Source organism: Loxodonta africana, chromosome 4 (assembly GCF_030014295.1).
Source record: "Loxodonta africana isolate mLoxAfr1 chromosome 4, mLoxAfr1.hap2, whole genome shotgun sequence".
NCBI lineage: Eukaryota > Metazoa > Chordata > Mammalia > Proboscidea > Elephantidae > Loxodonta > Loxodonta africana.
In genome coordinates this window covers 10622583-10638660 of record NC_087345.1, presented here as the reverse complement: position 1 = coordinate 10638660, position 16078 = coordinate 10622583, and the positions used below count along the sequence as shown (strand labels likewise).

Genomic DNA, 16078 nt, shown 5'->3' with positions numbered 1-16078 from the left:
TTAGCTGCTGGGCCAGGTGACTCGGACAGAGGGATCCAACCCAGTAGCAGGTGGGTCCTCTTTAACCTCCATTTCACAGATGAAGAGGCTGAGGGTCTGAGGGACCAGTGAAGGAGCCAGGCTTGGGATTGCTGCCCACCCGTGCATACCTGGGAGAAAGGGCTCCTCGAGAAGGGTGGGCTGTTGGCCTCACCCTCGATGCAGGCGTAGACCTCGGTCTCACGGCGCTGCAGGTCCTGCAGGAGACGGAATGGGGAGGTCAGGGGAGGTATGCACAGGGCAGTTCTGGGCCCTGGCTGCCGGGCCTCCCAGTCTGTTACAGACCTCACCACAGGAGCCCAAGGGCAGGCAGAGCCCATGGGCTGCAGGCTGTGAAGAGATGCCCACCCCGCCAAGCCATTCCATGCCAGCCACATCTGCTGTCCCTTCTCTTGGAGTCACCTGTCCCTTGCCCCTTTGCACAGTGCCAGCTCCTCTCTGTGCCACTGCCACCTCCTTCCCACCACCTCATCGACCTACAATGGCTCCTGTGCTCGGCCCTGTTGGGCTTCATCCGGGCTTCCACCTGCTGGCAAGAGAGAGGCCCAGGCCCACGTCCCCTGTCCCTGTCTGTCCCCAAGCCCTCGGGATCCTGGCAGCCAGCAACCCCCAGCCATGACACCTGCGGCCACTGCTCCAACAGGACAAGCTCCCGGCAGCCCCCTCCTTCCCCTGACTCAAGGCCCCTACACCCATTCACACCCTCTAGACCTCAGCAGACCCCCCAGCCAGCTCTGCACTCAGAGATGATCTTCACACTCTCAGGATCACACACTTTCTCTCCCATCTCTGTCCACTGGAGTCACACTGGGGGTTCCAGAGTCCAGACTGGCCTCTCAGCATCCCACCTCCTACTCCCTGTCACTGTCCTTTCACCCACTGTAATCAGTGTTCCCGAGGCACCTGGGCTCCGGTTTCACGCTCCCATCACCCACTCTCTGACCACAGCCCCTGCCACAGGCTCCTCCTGGGAAGCCTGAGGGAATGGATGAGCCCCGATGGGCTGGGGGGACCAAGGCTCTGGCCTCCCTGGCTCCCTGAACTGTGGGCGTGTCAGTCACCACTCCCCACCAGCCTCCCACTCCAGACAGGAGCTCTGAGAAGGCAGGGGCCATGCGTAGTCTGTCTCTGTGTCCCCGCACGTACTACTGTGCTCAGCACAAAGTGAGCGGCACCAGATAGGGTGCACAGAGGGGGCTCCTCACACACGTGAGCGTGTCCTGGGGCCACACTCACCCTTGGGCCTGATCAGAGACCACCAGATGGTAGAAAGAACCAGGTGAAGTCAGACGAGGCTGGGTTCAACTCCTGGCTCTGACACCATCCAGCCACAAACACTCCCTTAACCTCTGTGTGCTCAGTGTCCTCATCTGTAAAATGGGAATAACCACATCTACCTTGCAGGCTCAGGGCAGGGTTAAATAAGATATTGTGCATAAAGTCCCCAGCACAGGGTCTGGCAAATAGTAGGTGCTGAACAGGCAGCTGTTGAATGATCATCAAGGGAGAGAGGCCTCTCTCCCCTCTCTGTAGGCACATCCGGGACCCTCCCTTAGATCCTGCTGGGCTCGGGGTCCCATGTCAGGGCTGCCAGAGCAGGGCCCACCGCTAGCCTGAGCAAGAGTCAGGGGCCTCCTTCCACGTGTGTACATGTCATATGGATGCCGGCTGGTTGCCAAGGAGGCGGTTTCCCTGGCAACCGGCAAGCAGGGGTTGGAGGCAGGCTGGAGAGTCAGGTAGCGCTCAGAGGCAGAAGGAGGGAGGGAGAAGGGAGGGGAGGGAGGAGAGAGGCGTTGAGAAGCAGCCGGGCATGAAAACCCATGTAATCAACCATTTGGCTCTTGGGAGACCCTCATGTCAGGGGCATCAGACATGGAGATGGCGAGGAGGCCTGGTGACCAGCTCAGGGGCCTTCTCAGCCAGAAAGAGGGTGGGTGGTGGGAGAGGGGTTTCCCGACCTGCCTCTGCCCCATTTCCAGTGAAGGGAGATTTTGGGGCCTGCTCTGGCCTGTTCCACCTTCGTGCCTGCCAAACACCAGGTCCCCCGGGAGCCTGGCACATGGAGGGGGGTCTACTCCTCAGAGCCCTGTGCCACCCACCCTCAGCAGTGGGACCTGGACCCACAGATCCTCTGAGAGACCTTTGGGTGGGACATGTCTCATCACAGAGAGGAGGAGTACTGTCCCTTGGCTGGAGTGTGGGGTGGGGACAGTGGATCAGGGTCCTGCGAGGTGGTTCCCTTCTCCCTCACATCTAGCTCACGCTGGCTGCCTGCCCTCCATGTAGTAGCCCAGAGAGGCCCCCCCAAAAAACCATTGCCATTAAGTCGATTCCAACTCATAGTAACACTATAGGACAGAGTAGAACTGCCCGGTACGGTTTCTAAGGAGTGGCTGGTGGATTCAAACTGCTGACCTTTTGGTTAGCAGCTGAGCTCTTTAACTTCTGCGCCACCAGGGCTTGGCCCAGAGGTGTCTGAAACCGCATAGCTCTTGGTGGCAGGGCCAAGACTGGACCGCAGGCTTTCTACCTCCACTTTGGTGCTCCCACTACCCAGGCAACCTGTGGCCAGGGGAGACAGAAGAGGAGAGGAGCAGCCTGCCGAGAGCAGGGCTCTGACCCCATAGGGCAGCCTCGAGCTGTGGATGGGGCAGGGAGGGCAACCGCTGCTGCCAATTAGCAGCTGCTGAGTGAAGCCGGTGGCGGGTCCTGACCTGCGGAGTGCATTGGTATTCAGGGTGTGACCTGCATTTCTAGGCTGAGATGCAGGGTGCAGCCTTGTCAACAAGATACCCTCGGAGGTACTAAACCAGACCCTCCTGGCCCTCTTGGTGGTGGTGGTGGGGACTGCCTCACTCGGTGTGTGGATGCAAGGAGAATGCCCAAGCCTTGGAATGGGCCATCTGTGGAGCTGGGACTGGGCCCAGAGCAGAGCTGGGATGGGGCTGGAGCTGGACTGGGAAGGACTAGGCTGGACTGGGCTAGGCCTGGGGCTTGACTGGGCTGTGAGGTGCTGTGCTGGGCTGTGGTGGGCTATGGTGGGTTGTGTTGGGCTGGGACTGAGCTGAACTGGGCTGGGCCTGGTGCTGGGTTGGGCTAGGCTGAACTGGGCTGGGCTGAGGTGTGGCTATTTGTCTGAGGCCCATTCCCTACACCGCCTATTGCCTTCTGCTGCCCAGTATGCAGTGGAGGTAGCCCCAGGCTGGAGCCAGCGGACCTGGAATGGTCACTAGCCCTGGTAGAAGTCTGAAGTCAGGGCCAAGAGCTTCCTCCAGGTAGGCAGAGGTGAGAGCTGAAGTCTCAGCCCTGCCCTAGGGCTGGAGCAGGCTCGAGAGTCCTGGACATTGGTCCCCCTTAATGCCCAGCCCTAGTGACTTTGGCAACATGATATTTACCCTCACATGGAAACCTATAAAGAGAGTTGTATGATGAACTCCGGAGTGAGATAAGGAGAGATTGGTGGGGTGGGAGTGTTCAGAAAGATGCTGACTGAGCTGGGAGATCCCCTCCATGGAGAATGGGCCGCCTAGCTCTAGGCCAAGGGCATGGCATGTCTGAAGAATGGAGAACAATGGTGAGCTCCAGTGTGTAGGGACGTGGTAGGAGAGGCAGGATGAGAGACCTTTAGTGAAGGCCTGGAGTGCCAGGCCACGGAGATGCAATGGGGAGCCACTGAAGTTGTCTGAGTGAGAAGTGGCAGCATCAGAGCGTATATGAGAAAGGCCCCTCTGACTGTGGTGAGGAGCAGGAGGTACTGAAGGCTAAGAGCAAGAGTGACAGTGCTGGGTCGGGCAGAGGCTGGAGACAGAGCAAAGAGAGGTGTCCCAACATGCTACCTCAGAAGACTGCTGGCCCAAGGCCAATACCCGTATTTGCCAGGGTGCCCGCTCTGCTTAACATGGGGTCCCGTAGGGCCCCCGACACCTTGGAAGATAAGAACTATCCTCCACTCACCCACATGGCCGTCTAAGCATCTACTGTGTGCTGGGCACTGGGCTGGTACAACGGGGTGGGGTGTGAGACAAGCAATGTAATAAAAGCAGAAAGTGGCCACAAGGGCCAAGGACAGATGTAGAGAAGGAAGACAGGGTGGTTGGTGTGGTGGGGAGGACAGAAAGGGCCTAGCTGGGAAGGTCCCATCTGAGTAGAGAGCAGGGTGTGGGGGGAGCTGTAGACAGTACAAGAAGGACACTCTCAGGTAGCGAGAGCAGCCAGTGCAAAGGACCTGTGGTGGAGCATGGCTGATGTGTTCTGCGAGCAGCAAGGGGGCCAGTGAGGCTGCAGCAAGGAAATAAAGGGAATGAAAAGGATGACATATGGTCAGAGAGATCTTGGTGGCCACTGTGAGGGCTCTGACTTTGATGGGACGGGAACTTTGAGGACTGCAGTGGCCCGGAGAATGTGCTTTGCAGACCTCCAACTCCAGGGATTGTAATTGACGGGGCCCCAGCTGCTGGCTCGGACATCCATTTCCACGTTTGTTCCGAGGCCGAGATCCCCATGGGCTGCTGCCAGCTGGTGGCTGCACGCGCAAGGATAGCATTACAGGCCTCCTGTTCCCGGAACATATAGGGCTTCTCTGATGACTGACTTAGGCTCGGGGACTTGCGACCGCCTGGCTGAACCTTATTTAGACCACGTGGTTGTCTATGTACTTCTCTGCCTTCCTTCCCTCTCTCCTTCGCCTTGACTCAGAACTGCATCTCAGCCTGACGGCTCTCCCAGGCTTCCCCAGCCCCGTCGCCATTTTTTCTCAAGGGCGATTTCCCTGAGAAAATCGTTGCACATTTAATCCCATCTTGGTGTCTGTTTCTCAAAGGACCTAGACTAACCAAGGGTTCTGAGCAGAGAGGGTATGACCTGTCCATGATAACAGGATCACTCTGGCTGCTGCTGGGTGGAGAAGACACTGTGCAGGCAAGGATAAAAGCAGGCCAATGATCAGGGACCACTTATAGGAGCACAGGTAAGAAATGGCTGTGGTTCTCACCAGGTGTTAGCCCTGGAGAGGTGAGAATGGGTCAGATTCAGCTGCTGGATAAGAAATGAGGAGTCTTACACCACACACAAACACCAGTTCGAATTGGATCAAGGATCTGAATGTGAGAACTAAAACAACAAAAATCATTGAAGAAAATGTAGGGGTGAAGCCGTAGGACCTAGTTCTCAGCGAAGGGCTATCAGATATGAAAGCAGAAGCACGGGCAGCAAAAGACAAAACAGTTAAAGGGGACCTCATAAAAATTGAATACTATTGTTCATCAAAAGACTATAAAAAAAGTGAAAAGACAAACTACAGACTGGGAGAAAATTTTGGGGAACTGTATATCCGATAAGGGTCTCACCCAAAATATATAAAATACTTCTACAACTTAACAACAAAAAGACAAATGAGCCAATAAAAAAAATCGGCAAAGGACTTGGAAGACGTTTCACCGAAGAGAATACTCAAATGGCCAATAAACACATGACAAGATGCTGAAGACCATTCGCCTTTCGGGAGATGCAAATCGAAACCACAATGAGATATCATCTTACTCCCATTAAAATTGCTATGATCAAAAAACCCCAAAACAATAGGTATCGGCGAGGTTGCGAAGAAACTGGAACCCTCGGCCACTGCTGGTGGGAATGTAAAATGCTGCAGCCACTGTGGAAACAGTTTGGTGGCTTCTCAAAAAGCCGAACGTAGAATTACCAAATGACCCGGCTATTCCACTGTTAGGTAAATACCCAAGAGACTTGAAGGCAGCGACGCAAACAGACACGTGCACATCAATGCTCACTGCAGCACTGTTCACAAGAGCCTGGAGGAGGAAACACCAGAATATCCATTAAGAGATGAATGGATAAACAAAATGCAGTATATACGTGCAACGGGATAGCACTCAGCCATAAAGAGAAATGAAGTCCCGATGCATGCCACCACATGGGTCAACACACTTTGAAAACATGATGCTGAGTGAAATTAGCAAAAGGACAAATGCCGTATGATCTCACTTACACGAAATAAGCAAATACATAGAAACCAAAGATTATTCGTGGTTACGAGGGATGGGAGAGAAGGGGAAAGGGAGGGTTTTTGCTTAGGGGGCAGTGGGTTTTGCTAACAGTGGTAGAATAGTTTGGAAAGGGATAGTGAGAATGACTGTACAACTTGAAGAATATAATCATCGTCACTGAATTATACATGTACAAATTGTTGAATTGGCATATCTTTTGTTGTGCATATTTTCAACACAATTTAAAAAATGTGGCATGATAGATGAGAGAAGGCAAGGACAATTTCAAAGTGTAAGAATGGAGTGATCGAGTCGGGAGGGAGGGAGGGAGAGCGGTATTCACTAATTAGATTGTAGGCAAGAACTATTTTAGGTGAAGGGGAGGACAACACACAATACAGGAGATGTCAGCACAACTGGACTAAACCAAAAGCGAAGAAGTCTCCCGAATAAACCGAATGCTTCGAAAGCCAGAGTAGCAGGGGTGGGGTTTGGGGACCGTGGTTTCAGGGGACATCTAGGTGAATTGGCATAGTGAAATCTATTAAGAAAGCATTCTGCATCCCACTTTGATGAGCAGCGTCTGGGGTCTTAAATGGCCCCGCTAGCAAATGGCTATCTAGGATGCATTAATTGGTCTCAACCCACCTGGAGCAAGGGAGAATGAAGAACACCAAGGACACAAGGTAATTATGAGCCCAAGAGACAGAAAGGGCCACATGAATCAGAGGCTACATCAGCCTGAGACCAGAAGAACTAGATGGTGTCCGGCTACAACCGATGATCGCCCTGACAGGGAACACAACAGAGAACCCCTGATGGAGCAGGAGAGCAATGGGATGCAGACCGCAGATTCTCATAAAAAGACTAGACTTAATGGTCTGACTGAGACTAGAAGGACCCAGGAGGTCATGGTCCCCAGACCTACTATTAGCCCAAGACTGGAACCATTCCCAAAGCCAGCTCTTCAGACAGGGATTGTACTGGACTATAAGATAGAAAATGGTACTGGTGAGGACTGAGATTCTTGGCTCAAGTAGACACATGAGACTATGTGGGCAGTTCCTGTCTGGAGGGGAGATGAGAAGGCAGAGGGGGACAGGAACTGGCTGAATGGACACGGGGAATACAGGGTGGAAAGGAGAAACGTGCTGTCTCATTAGTGGGAGAGCAGCTAGGAGTACATAGCAAGGTGTGTACAAATTTTTGTATGAGAAACTGACTGGATTTGTAAACTTTCACTTAAAGCACAATAAAAATTAAAAAAAAAAAGAAAGATGAAGACTAAGAGCAACCGTTGGATTTAACAATGTGGAGGCCATAGGTGACAGTGAGAAGGAAAGTTTTGATGGTGAGATGGGGTGAAAGCCTGACAAAGTGGGTCAGAAAAGAAAGGGGGGAGATAAAGATGGGAGAGTTCTGACAGCTCTGGAAGAGTTGGCTTCTAAAGAATCGTGGAGAAATGACAGGTAGCCAGAGGGGGATGTGGGCTCCAGGTAAGGATTTTAAGATAGAAAAGATCATAGCATGTTTGTAAGTTGTGTATGTAAAAATGCATCATTAGCCATGTAGACTAGGGAACCAAGACTCAGAAAGTTTAAGTAGCAGAACCAGTGAGCGAAAGAGTTAACTAGCCTTTGAACCCCTGTCTGATCCACTCTACCCTGTCTGACCCACTCTGACCCTGTCTGATCCCTGTCTGACCCACTCCAGATCCACGCTCTTAACAGGTCAATGATTTTTCTTTTTAAGAATTGGAGTAGTAGTTTTTTGTTTTTTTTTTTTATGTTACAATATATCACGAGCATTTTCCACATGAATAAAAATTAAAAATTCTCATAATTAAGAGGAGAAATAGACAAATCTACAATTATAATGACAGGCTTTAGCTCACTTCTCTTAGCAACTGAAAAAAAAAAAAAAAAAACTAGCAAGGATATGGAACATTTGAACAAACTTGACCTAGTTGGCATATGTAGAACACTCACTCAAGCATGCATAGGACAAGTTTTTTTCAAGTGCACATGGAATGTAAGTTGGGTTGTAAAGCAAGGCTCACAGATTTCAAAGGATTAAAATTATGCAGAACGTATCATCTGATCACAGTGGAATTAAGCTAGGAATAAAAAACAAAAAGATAACTAGAAGATAATGAAACGTTTGGAAATTAAGCAAAATACTTTTAAATAGCCCACAGGTCAAGAAAGAAATATCGGTAGCAACTGTGAACTGAAAGACAATGAAAATATGACATATCAAAACTGGTGGGATGTAGCCAAAACCATTCTTAGAGGGAAATTTATAGCCTCAAAATATATAAATTAGAAAAGAAGACAGACTGGAAATCAATGCTCTAAGTATCCATCTCAGGAAACTAGAAAAGTTAAATAAAAAGTAAGTAGAAAAAGAAATATATAAAAAAACCTTCGACATGCATCATACTTAATGGCAAATATTTACAGCCTTTCTTGGAGGTTGGGAAACAGGCCAAGTACGCCTGCTTTCACCACTCCTGTTCACCATCACACTGGACGTCTAAAGCAGTGCAGTAAAGCAGGAAAAAAGAAGTATTAGGATTGGAATGGAAGAAATAAAAAATGCCATTATTTGCAGATGACATGATGGATTTCATCTCATGCTGATCCTATAGTACAGAGTAGAACCGCCCTGTCAAGTTTCCATGGCTGTAATATATATAAATATTTTTTAATATTTAAGGGCACAGATCACCAGGTCTTTTTGACCTCGCAGCCACTGGTTAGCGGCCAAACGTTTGTTTAACCATTGAGTCAGAATCATCTTGACAACACACAAGGAAGACAACGTGATTGATTTCATAGACAATCCAAAGGTATCGACTCGTTAAATTATTAAGATAAATGAGTGAATTCAGCAATAAGATCAATATACAAAAACCAATCGTATTTCTATATATCAGCAATAAACAATTAGAAAATAAAATTAAAATGGGGACAATGCCTGTATCCTAAAGCCCTGCTATGAAGATTAACGAGATTGTTGTTAGCTGCTGTTGAGTTGGCCCCCAACATGTGACGACCCCACGCTCAAGTGAGTGAAATGCTGCCTAGTCCTGCACCATCCCCATGATTGGCTGTAGGTCAGGCCGTTAGTATTCATGGGGTTTTCATGGGCTAATTTTCTGAAGTAGATTGCCAGGCCTTTCTTCCTATCCTGTCTTAGTCTGGAAGCTCTGCTGAAATCTGCTCAGCATCACAGCCACACGTGAGCCTCCACTAATGGGTGGGTGGGTGGTGGCTACACATGAGGGGCACTGGCTGTGAATCAAACCCAGGTCTCCCACATGGAAGGTGTGAATTCTACCACTGAACCCCTGCCTTCATATGAATGAGATAATGGGAATAAAGCCCTAGCACAGTCCCTAGCACATAGTAGGTGCTTAATATATAGCTCCTGTTTTCATCATTATTGTGGCTAATGTTATTCTTGCCTGCCCAGGGCCAACCTCAGATGGTAGGGATTGATCTCAAGGGCTAGCAAAGGCCTGTGGCTTCCCTTCACATCTCCTTTCTGGTCCTAAAATCTCTTCAATCCACCCTGCAGCGCAGTCGGGCCTCTTCTCCAGGAGCCAGAGAAGTCTGCCTGAGCCTCAGAAGATTCTAGACACAGACAAGGAACATGTTCCATTCAAAAGTGAACCTTCTCCGTTAAAAATCATGTTGTAGAAGGAGGTTTATTCACAGAGAGATGTTCACGATATAGTGTAACATGAAAAACAGCTGGACGATTCCAGTTTTAAAAAAGCGTGATTGTGTATATGTGTCTCTTTGCGTATATTTATAGAAAAAAACGATTGGTTAGGTATAAAATGCCAGGTTCTTACTATTTCTCCTGGAAGAAGATGGGGTTAGGATGAATGGTGTTTTTTTTATTCTTTTTGATATATGGGGATACATACACACACACACACATATATACCTATGTGTGTATGTGATATGTATGATATAAAGCCATTGCCTCGAGGTGATTCTGTCTTACAGTGACCCTATAAGACACAGTAGAACTGCCCCTTACGGTTTCCTAGGCCATAATCTTTACCGAAGCAGACTGCCACGTCTTTCTCCTGCAGAGGAGTAGATGGGCTCAAACCGCCAACCTTTCGGTTAGCAGCCAAGCACTTTAACCACAGTGACACCCACAAAATAATATATATATTTAGAGAGAGAGACAGACTGTTTTTATCTGACAGCCGAGACCAGGATTCCTCGGAGGGAAATACTAGGATGAGTGGGTGAGGGAGGAGAGAGAGAGAGGGACACAGGGACCATATGGGGTGCAGTGGTCACGGGAATTTTCTGGGGTGGAGGAGCTGAAGGCCATGTGAGAGCTGGACCTGTTATGTTTTGTTTGGAGCCATTGGCGCTGCTCCATAGGGACGTTCGCTTTGCGCTGCCCGCACCTGCCCCATCCTCTGTAAACATGGCCATATTCTGAACACCTTCTGTGTGGGGTTTTGTGACAATGGAGCAAGAAAGGGCCTGAGTTTCAAGTGTGAATCACAGTGGTGGGGACAGGAACAGTGACAGCGCGTACAGGCAGAATCCTAGGTCCAGAGGCAGGATGAGTATCTGCACCTGGGGAAAATACCTGACCCAGGCGTGAAGCTCTCCAGCTTCCAGCTATGGAGTGTGGGTCCCAGCCTGGATCCGACCTCGTGGAGCTGATACCCCAGCTGACACTGGGTGGCATTTATTGTTTTCGTTCTCTAATGAGCGTGTGTTACTTGCGGAGCTAGAATGAGTCTAACTGGAAAAGAATGGTTCTTTCCCTCTTGGCCTCCTGGCCCAGCCTCTGGCAGAGTGGCTGCGGGTTGATGGGTGAGTGGGGTGCAGTGGGCGCCCCAGCCAGGCACGAGGCCAAGCCTCCCCAGTCCCACGTGCCACGGCCACTGCTCAGGTAATTACGAGGACTGTCGCAGCCACGGAAAATGCTGAGGACACATGGGTATGGAACAAACAGGGTCTTAACACCGTCTCTGCTGAGACCCTAACAACGTGTGTGGTCGGGGGGGCATGGGTGGAAAACTGAAAATCTTCGATTTGTTAAGGGCATGAGATGGTGCCTGCCCTTTCCCTCTTTTTGTGCTTGTTCTCGCTGTTGCTGTGATGTTGTTTGGGCAAGAAAAATGGGAAGAGGGCTGGTGAGCTGATCAAAGTCGTGGTTAAAGGAAGGAACTTCTTTACTCCTCATCTACGTGCTCTCCCTAGTTCCTGAAGTGGACGGGGTGGGCCGAGGAGTGCTAGCAGGGGCCCAGGCCACACACCTGTCATCTTATTTCACTTGCGTGGTAATTCATACTAATTCCACGAGGTAGGAATTATTGTCCCATTCTACAGGTGAGGAACTTGAGGCTCAGCGAGGTCACACAGCTGGTACATGACACAGCCAGCAATTCAGCCCCACCATCAGGGCTGGGGTAAGGCCCCGTGGCCCTCCGGCAGGCCCGAGAGAGAACGGGGGAGCCCTGGCCCTCAGACTTACGGTGTAGATGGATTCACATGGAGGCTGCTTGGGGCTGCTGGCCGACCTCGGGTCCTGGCATTTCCGGACCGGCTGCTTCCTTGGAACCTGCACCTGTTTCTGTGGGGAGAGGAGTCAGGGCCTTGAGGGGACAAGCAGCTCCCCTGCCTCCCCTCCTCCACCAAAGACCCCCCTAGGGAAAGAGTGACCAATCGTCACCAGGTCCACAGATATGAACCGCTCAGCACCCTTCAAACATTTTCCAGGGAAAGGTGACAAACGCTCTTAAGACCTCCATCAAACCGTGTGTCAGCCTGAAGACGTGGGAAATAAAAAAGACCATGAAGGGCCTGGTCCATGGGCAACCTGGCTTGGGGAGGTGGGGCAGGTGGCAGGCACCAAGCTGGCTTGCAGGCTGACTGCTGTGGGTGGGCTCCAAGCAAGTGCCAGCCAGGCCAGTCTTCCAGTCCCCCTCTGCCACTCGCTGCCTCTGTGACCTCACGCAAACCGCCTCCCCTTTCTGCGTCTCAATTTCTTCAGCAATAGACCTCCTCTGTGAGATTGTTGTGAGGATTCAGGCAGGTTACGAGGGGTAAGTGCCTGGTACCTGGGTGGCACTCAGGAGGCCCCCAGTCCGCAAACACGCTCGTCAAGCACCTCTCGTGGGCCAGGCAGCATGAAGGGTGGACACGGTTCCTGCCCTCCTGGGGTTTAGAGTCTAGCAGGGAGATGGACTGTGGAACTAGAGTTTTACTGAAGTGTGATAAGGAGGGAAAGCCTAGCCCGGCAGGAAGGGGCATTTACGCTGAGGCCTGAGGGCTAAGAAGGTGTTCATTCCCTAGAAGGGGAGGAGAGAGTTCCAGGCAGAGGGAGCAGCCTAGGCCAAGGCCTGCAGGTCTTGAGGAATTTAAAGGTCGGCTTGGATGGAGAGGCAGACCTGCCCAGGATGGGCCTCTTGAAGAGTGTGGACATCTGAGGGCTGTAAGATGGAGGCGCCAGGATCGGGCTCGGTTTCAGAAGCTCACGCTGGCTGTGGTGTGAAGTACTAATGGTGGTCATAGAGGCAGGGCGGGGTGGCCTGCTGGGAAGTGGAAGGAGCCAGGCAGGAGGTGGTGCAGTCAGCTCCTTGCCGAGGCAGAGGGAGGCGGGCCTGGACTTCCCCCCTCATCCCAGGCACCACACTGCCAACAGTGGGACAATAACAGCGTCATCTTGGGGCAGGAGCTAATTAAAAACCCTGGCTGCCTGCCAACCCCCAGCCCATTTACTCTGGGATTAGCTCTGGAGAGCTACTTAAGTCTCAGCCAGGAGCCAGCAGCACCCCCAGTCACAAAATAATAGTGGCTCGGAGCGATGGCGCTCACCACCATGTGCCAGGCGTGGCTTGAATGCGAATGTGTCCCTCAAGGAACCTGTGAAATAGATCTTCACAGCATCTCTGTCTCACACATGAGGAAGCAAAGCCTCAAAGAGGGCAGGCGACTTGCCCAAGACCACACAGCCCGGAAATGGCAGAGGCAGACACTGAACCGAGGTCTGTGAGACTCACCCCATTCCTGACATGGAGCCATGAGAACACTTACTGCCTGGCAGGGGGTGATGACAGTTGGGGAGCACCAGTAGGGAGATGACCCTCCCTGGGTAGGTGTCACCTACAGGGTGAGCAGGAGTGGGCCAGGCAAAGAGCTGGACCAAACTGCCCAACCCACCATGCTCCAGCTTGACTATACCATTTGCTTGCTGTGTGACCTTGGGCAAATCACAACCTCTCTAAGCCTCCCTTTCCGGGGCTGTAAAATGGGAAGAAGCGTCCCTCATAGAGTTATGGTGTAGCACAAAGGAGACCACGCATGGTCTGGTGCAGAGTGGCTCTTGGAAAATGTTTCTTTTCTTCCAGGGATCAAGAAAATCCAGGACAGGGGTTGTTTCTAATACGAGGAGCCATGAACAGTACACGAGAGGGCTTGTGGCTTCCATCAGATTCCCAGAGGGGCCAGTGCCCCAGAAAGGCCGAAGAGCCTTGGTTTCTTAGAACAAGATCAAAAAGGACCTGGTGACAACAAGTAGGGTGCAGTCCCAGCATCTGGGAGCCCCAGGGAGCATGCAGGAGGAGGGTGCTCCCAGCCCCTGTGCAAGAGGCCGTGAGGAACAGGTAAGGGATGGTGGCTCACCTATTACAGGTATGGATGCATGCCTCATCAGGGCCTGCCAGGACCTACTGTGGGGTAGGCTGGCTGTCCCTTTGTCCCCCCGTGGGAGCCCTCAAGGGGGTGGGGGGAGAGGGCAGTACTGCTGTGAGCATGCTGTTGCTGGATGTGTCCCATACCTTCTTCCAGAGCAGCAGAGCTGTGCCCAGGACACTCAGGAGGGTCAGAAGGCTAGTGAAGCCAAAGAGCAGGGAGTCCTGGGAGCCCTGCGGGGGCTCTCGGTACCCTGAGTCTAGGAGGAGGAGGAAGGAAGCAGAGGGTTAGTTACCCAGGAGAAGCACAGGCACAGCTCACCCACACCAACGCCCAGGCCCCAAACTCCCTGTATTCTCCTTTACCCAGGACCCTGCTTGTAGCACTCCCCCACAAGGCCCCCTCTTCGCCTATGCCCCCCCAAATCCTGCCTCTACTCAGGTCTTCCTTTCCACATTTGCTTTGGCTAAGCCTCTTTTTTGTTTACTGCCTTGATTCTCTTTATGGGCAGGAACTACAACTTTTACTTCTTTAGGACCTCCGCCCCACACCCCTGGTGAACTCCTGGCTCCACCATGAGCTGCTTGTGGGAGCCTGGGGGAGTAATTTCACCTCTTGGGGTATTCTCTGTATCACCATTTGTGAAATGGTGATAATAATTATCTACCTCATTGAGGTGAGGAAGGTATGTAGTGAGGGTTGAAGGAGATAGGAGACATGTTTGTACTGAGTCTAGCAGGTGGCTAGCCCACTCCAGGGGTAAGTGAAGGGCACAGTCTTTCCCCTTCCTCTGAGTCATTCATCCATCCAACCATTCATCCAGCAAATATTCAGTAAGTGCCAATCATATGCCAGGCACACCAATGTCTGCTATTTATTGAGTACTTCCCATCACCAGGCACTGGCCCTTGTATGCATGATCTCATTTCACCCTCATAAAAGCCCTTGACTGGCAAGGTACTGCCATGAAGACTATGCCCAAGGTCACACCCTGGGAAGCAGCTGGACCAGGATTCAAACCCAAGTCTGAGGGACTTCCCATGGGAATTGCAAAGGCAGGTCAGAGAATCATGGCTTCTAGTGATGGACTCGTTCTTAACTTTTGGGGCCATGACCCCTTTGAGAATATAATGAAAACTAGGAAGCTGTCCCCAGAAAGATGTACATGAGCCTGTGGTCACACACATGTGGCCCCATAAACACACACCTGATTCTGTACATATCCGTTCCGCCCATTGTGCCGATGGGACACTGAGACTTGAGGGGCCAAGTGACCTATCTCAAGTCACCTGCCAGAGGGTGCCCTAGGCAGATCCATACCCCACACCTCTACCCTTTCCTCACAAAGTTGGATGCCTTGGCACGCCCACATGCCTGGGAGCATCCTGTAGCCACTCTGTTCTGCTTTGCCAAAGCTGGAAAAAAGGCAAACCATTCCTCACTTCAGACGTGGTGCCCCAAACTCTGCTGCGTGAAACCTTTGGACCCTTCACCCTGGGAAGTGCCAAGGAGGAAGCCTCACCTCGGACCAGGATGAAGGTGCCGTTGCCATCCTTTGTGATGTGTTGCCACCGGACGGAGCAGTAGTAGGTGCCAGTGGCTGACGAATCCGGCAGCTCAGGGGTGACCTGGCACTCCACAGTGTGGGTCTGGTTCTCTGTGCCCTGGCTGGGTTGGCAGTCAATAAGCTTCTTAGGACTATACTTGTTCTGGCGGTCTACGTAGTAGTAGAGGACTATGAAGCTCTTATATTTTGGAGTGTATAGGTAGGTGATTTTGCAGCCAAAGGAAATGACCTTGTTGGCCAAGGAGACCACAATGGGAGGGCCAGTGTGGGTCACCGACTGCTCTCCTGAAGGGGAAGGAAGGGAAGAGTGGCAGGTCACTCTCAGAGGCTGTCTCAAGCTCACCTGCTTCCCATGTACCTGTGGGTGCCTGCGCTTGGCTGCGTGCTTGGTGTGCACGACTCCGTATTTTCTGACGCATTCATGGCAGGGATTAGCAAGAGCCCTATTTTACAGAGAGGAAGAGTCCGAGGCACTGGGAAGCCAAGAACTTGCTCCCACTTTACCCCTGGGGCATGTCTGGGGTGGAGCTGCAGCCCTGCCCGGGACTGGAAACCACAGAGCCCACAGTCTTCATCACTCACTTTCCCAAATGCCATGAGGCCATGTTGTGTGTTGGACAGAAGCACTGTGTTATGGACTGGATTTTGTCCCCCCAAAATACATATTGGAATCCTAACCTCTCTTCCCATGGAAAAGGAGCCCTAGTGGCCCAATAGTTAAGCACTTGGCTGCTAACCAAAAGGTCAGCAGTTCCAACCCACCAGTGGTTCTTTGGAACAAAGACCTGGAA

The 16078-nt window shown here is 51.6% G+C and overlaps 1 protein-coding gene across 1 annotated transcript in view; it reads right to left on the bottom strand.

The window, feature by feature from the left end:
* Positions 1-16078, bottom strand: part of NFAM1 (NFAT activating protein with ITAM motif 1) — a 44121-nt gene that overhangs the window by 5280 nt on the left and 22763 nt on the right. The window contains exons 2-5 of the mRNA XM_023559874.2: positions 15243-15572; positions 13867-13979; positions 11562-11660; positions 150-236 (exon numbers count right to left, since the gene is read on the bottom strand). Of these exons, the coding sequence (XP_023415642.2) occupies positions 150-236; positions 11562-11660; positions 13867-13979; positions 15243-15572 (629 nt within the window). The remainder of the gene's footprint in view (positions 1-149; positions 237-11561; positions 11661-13866; positions 13980-15242; positions 15573-16078) is intronic.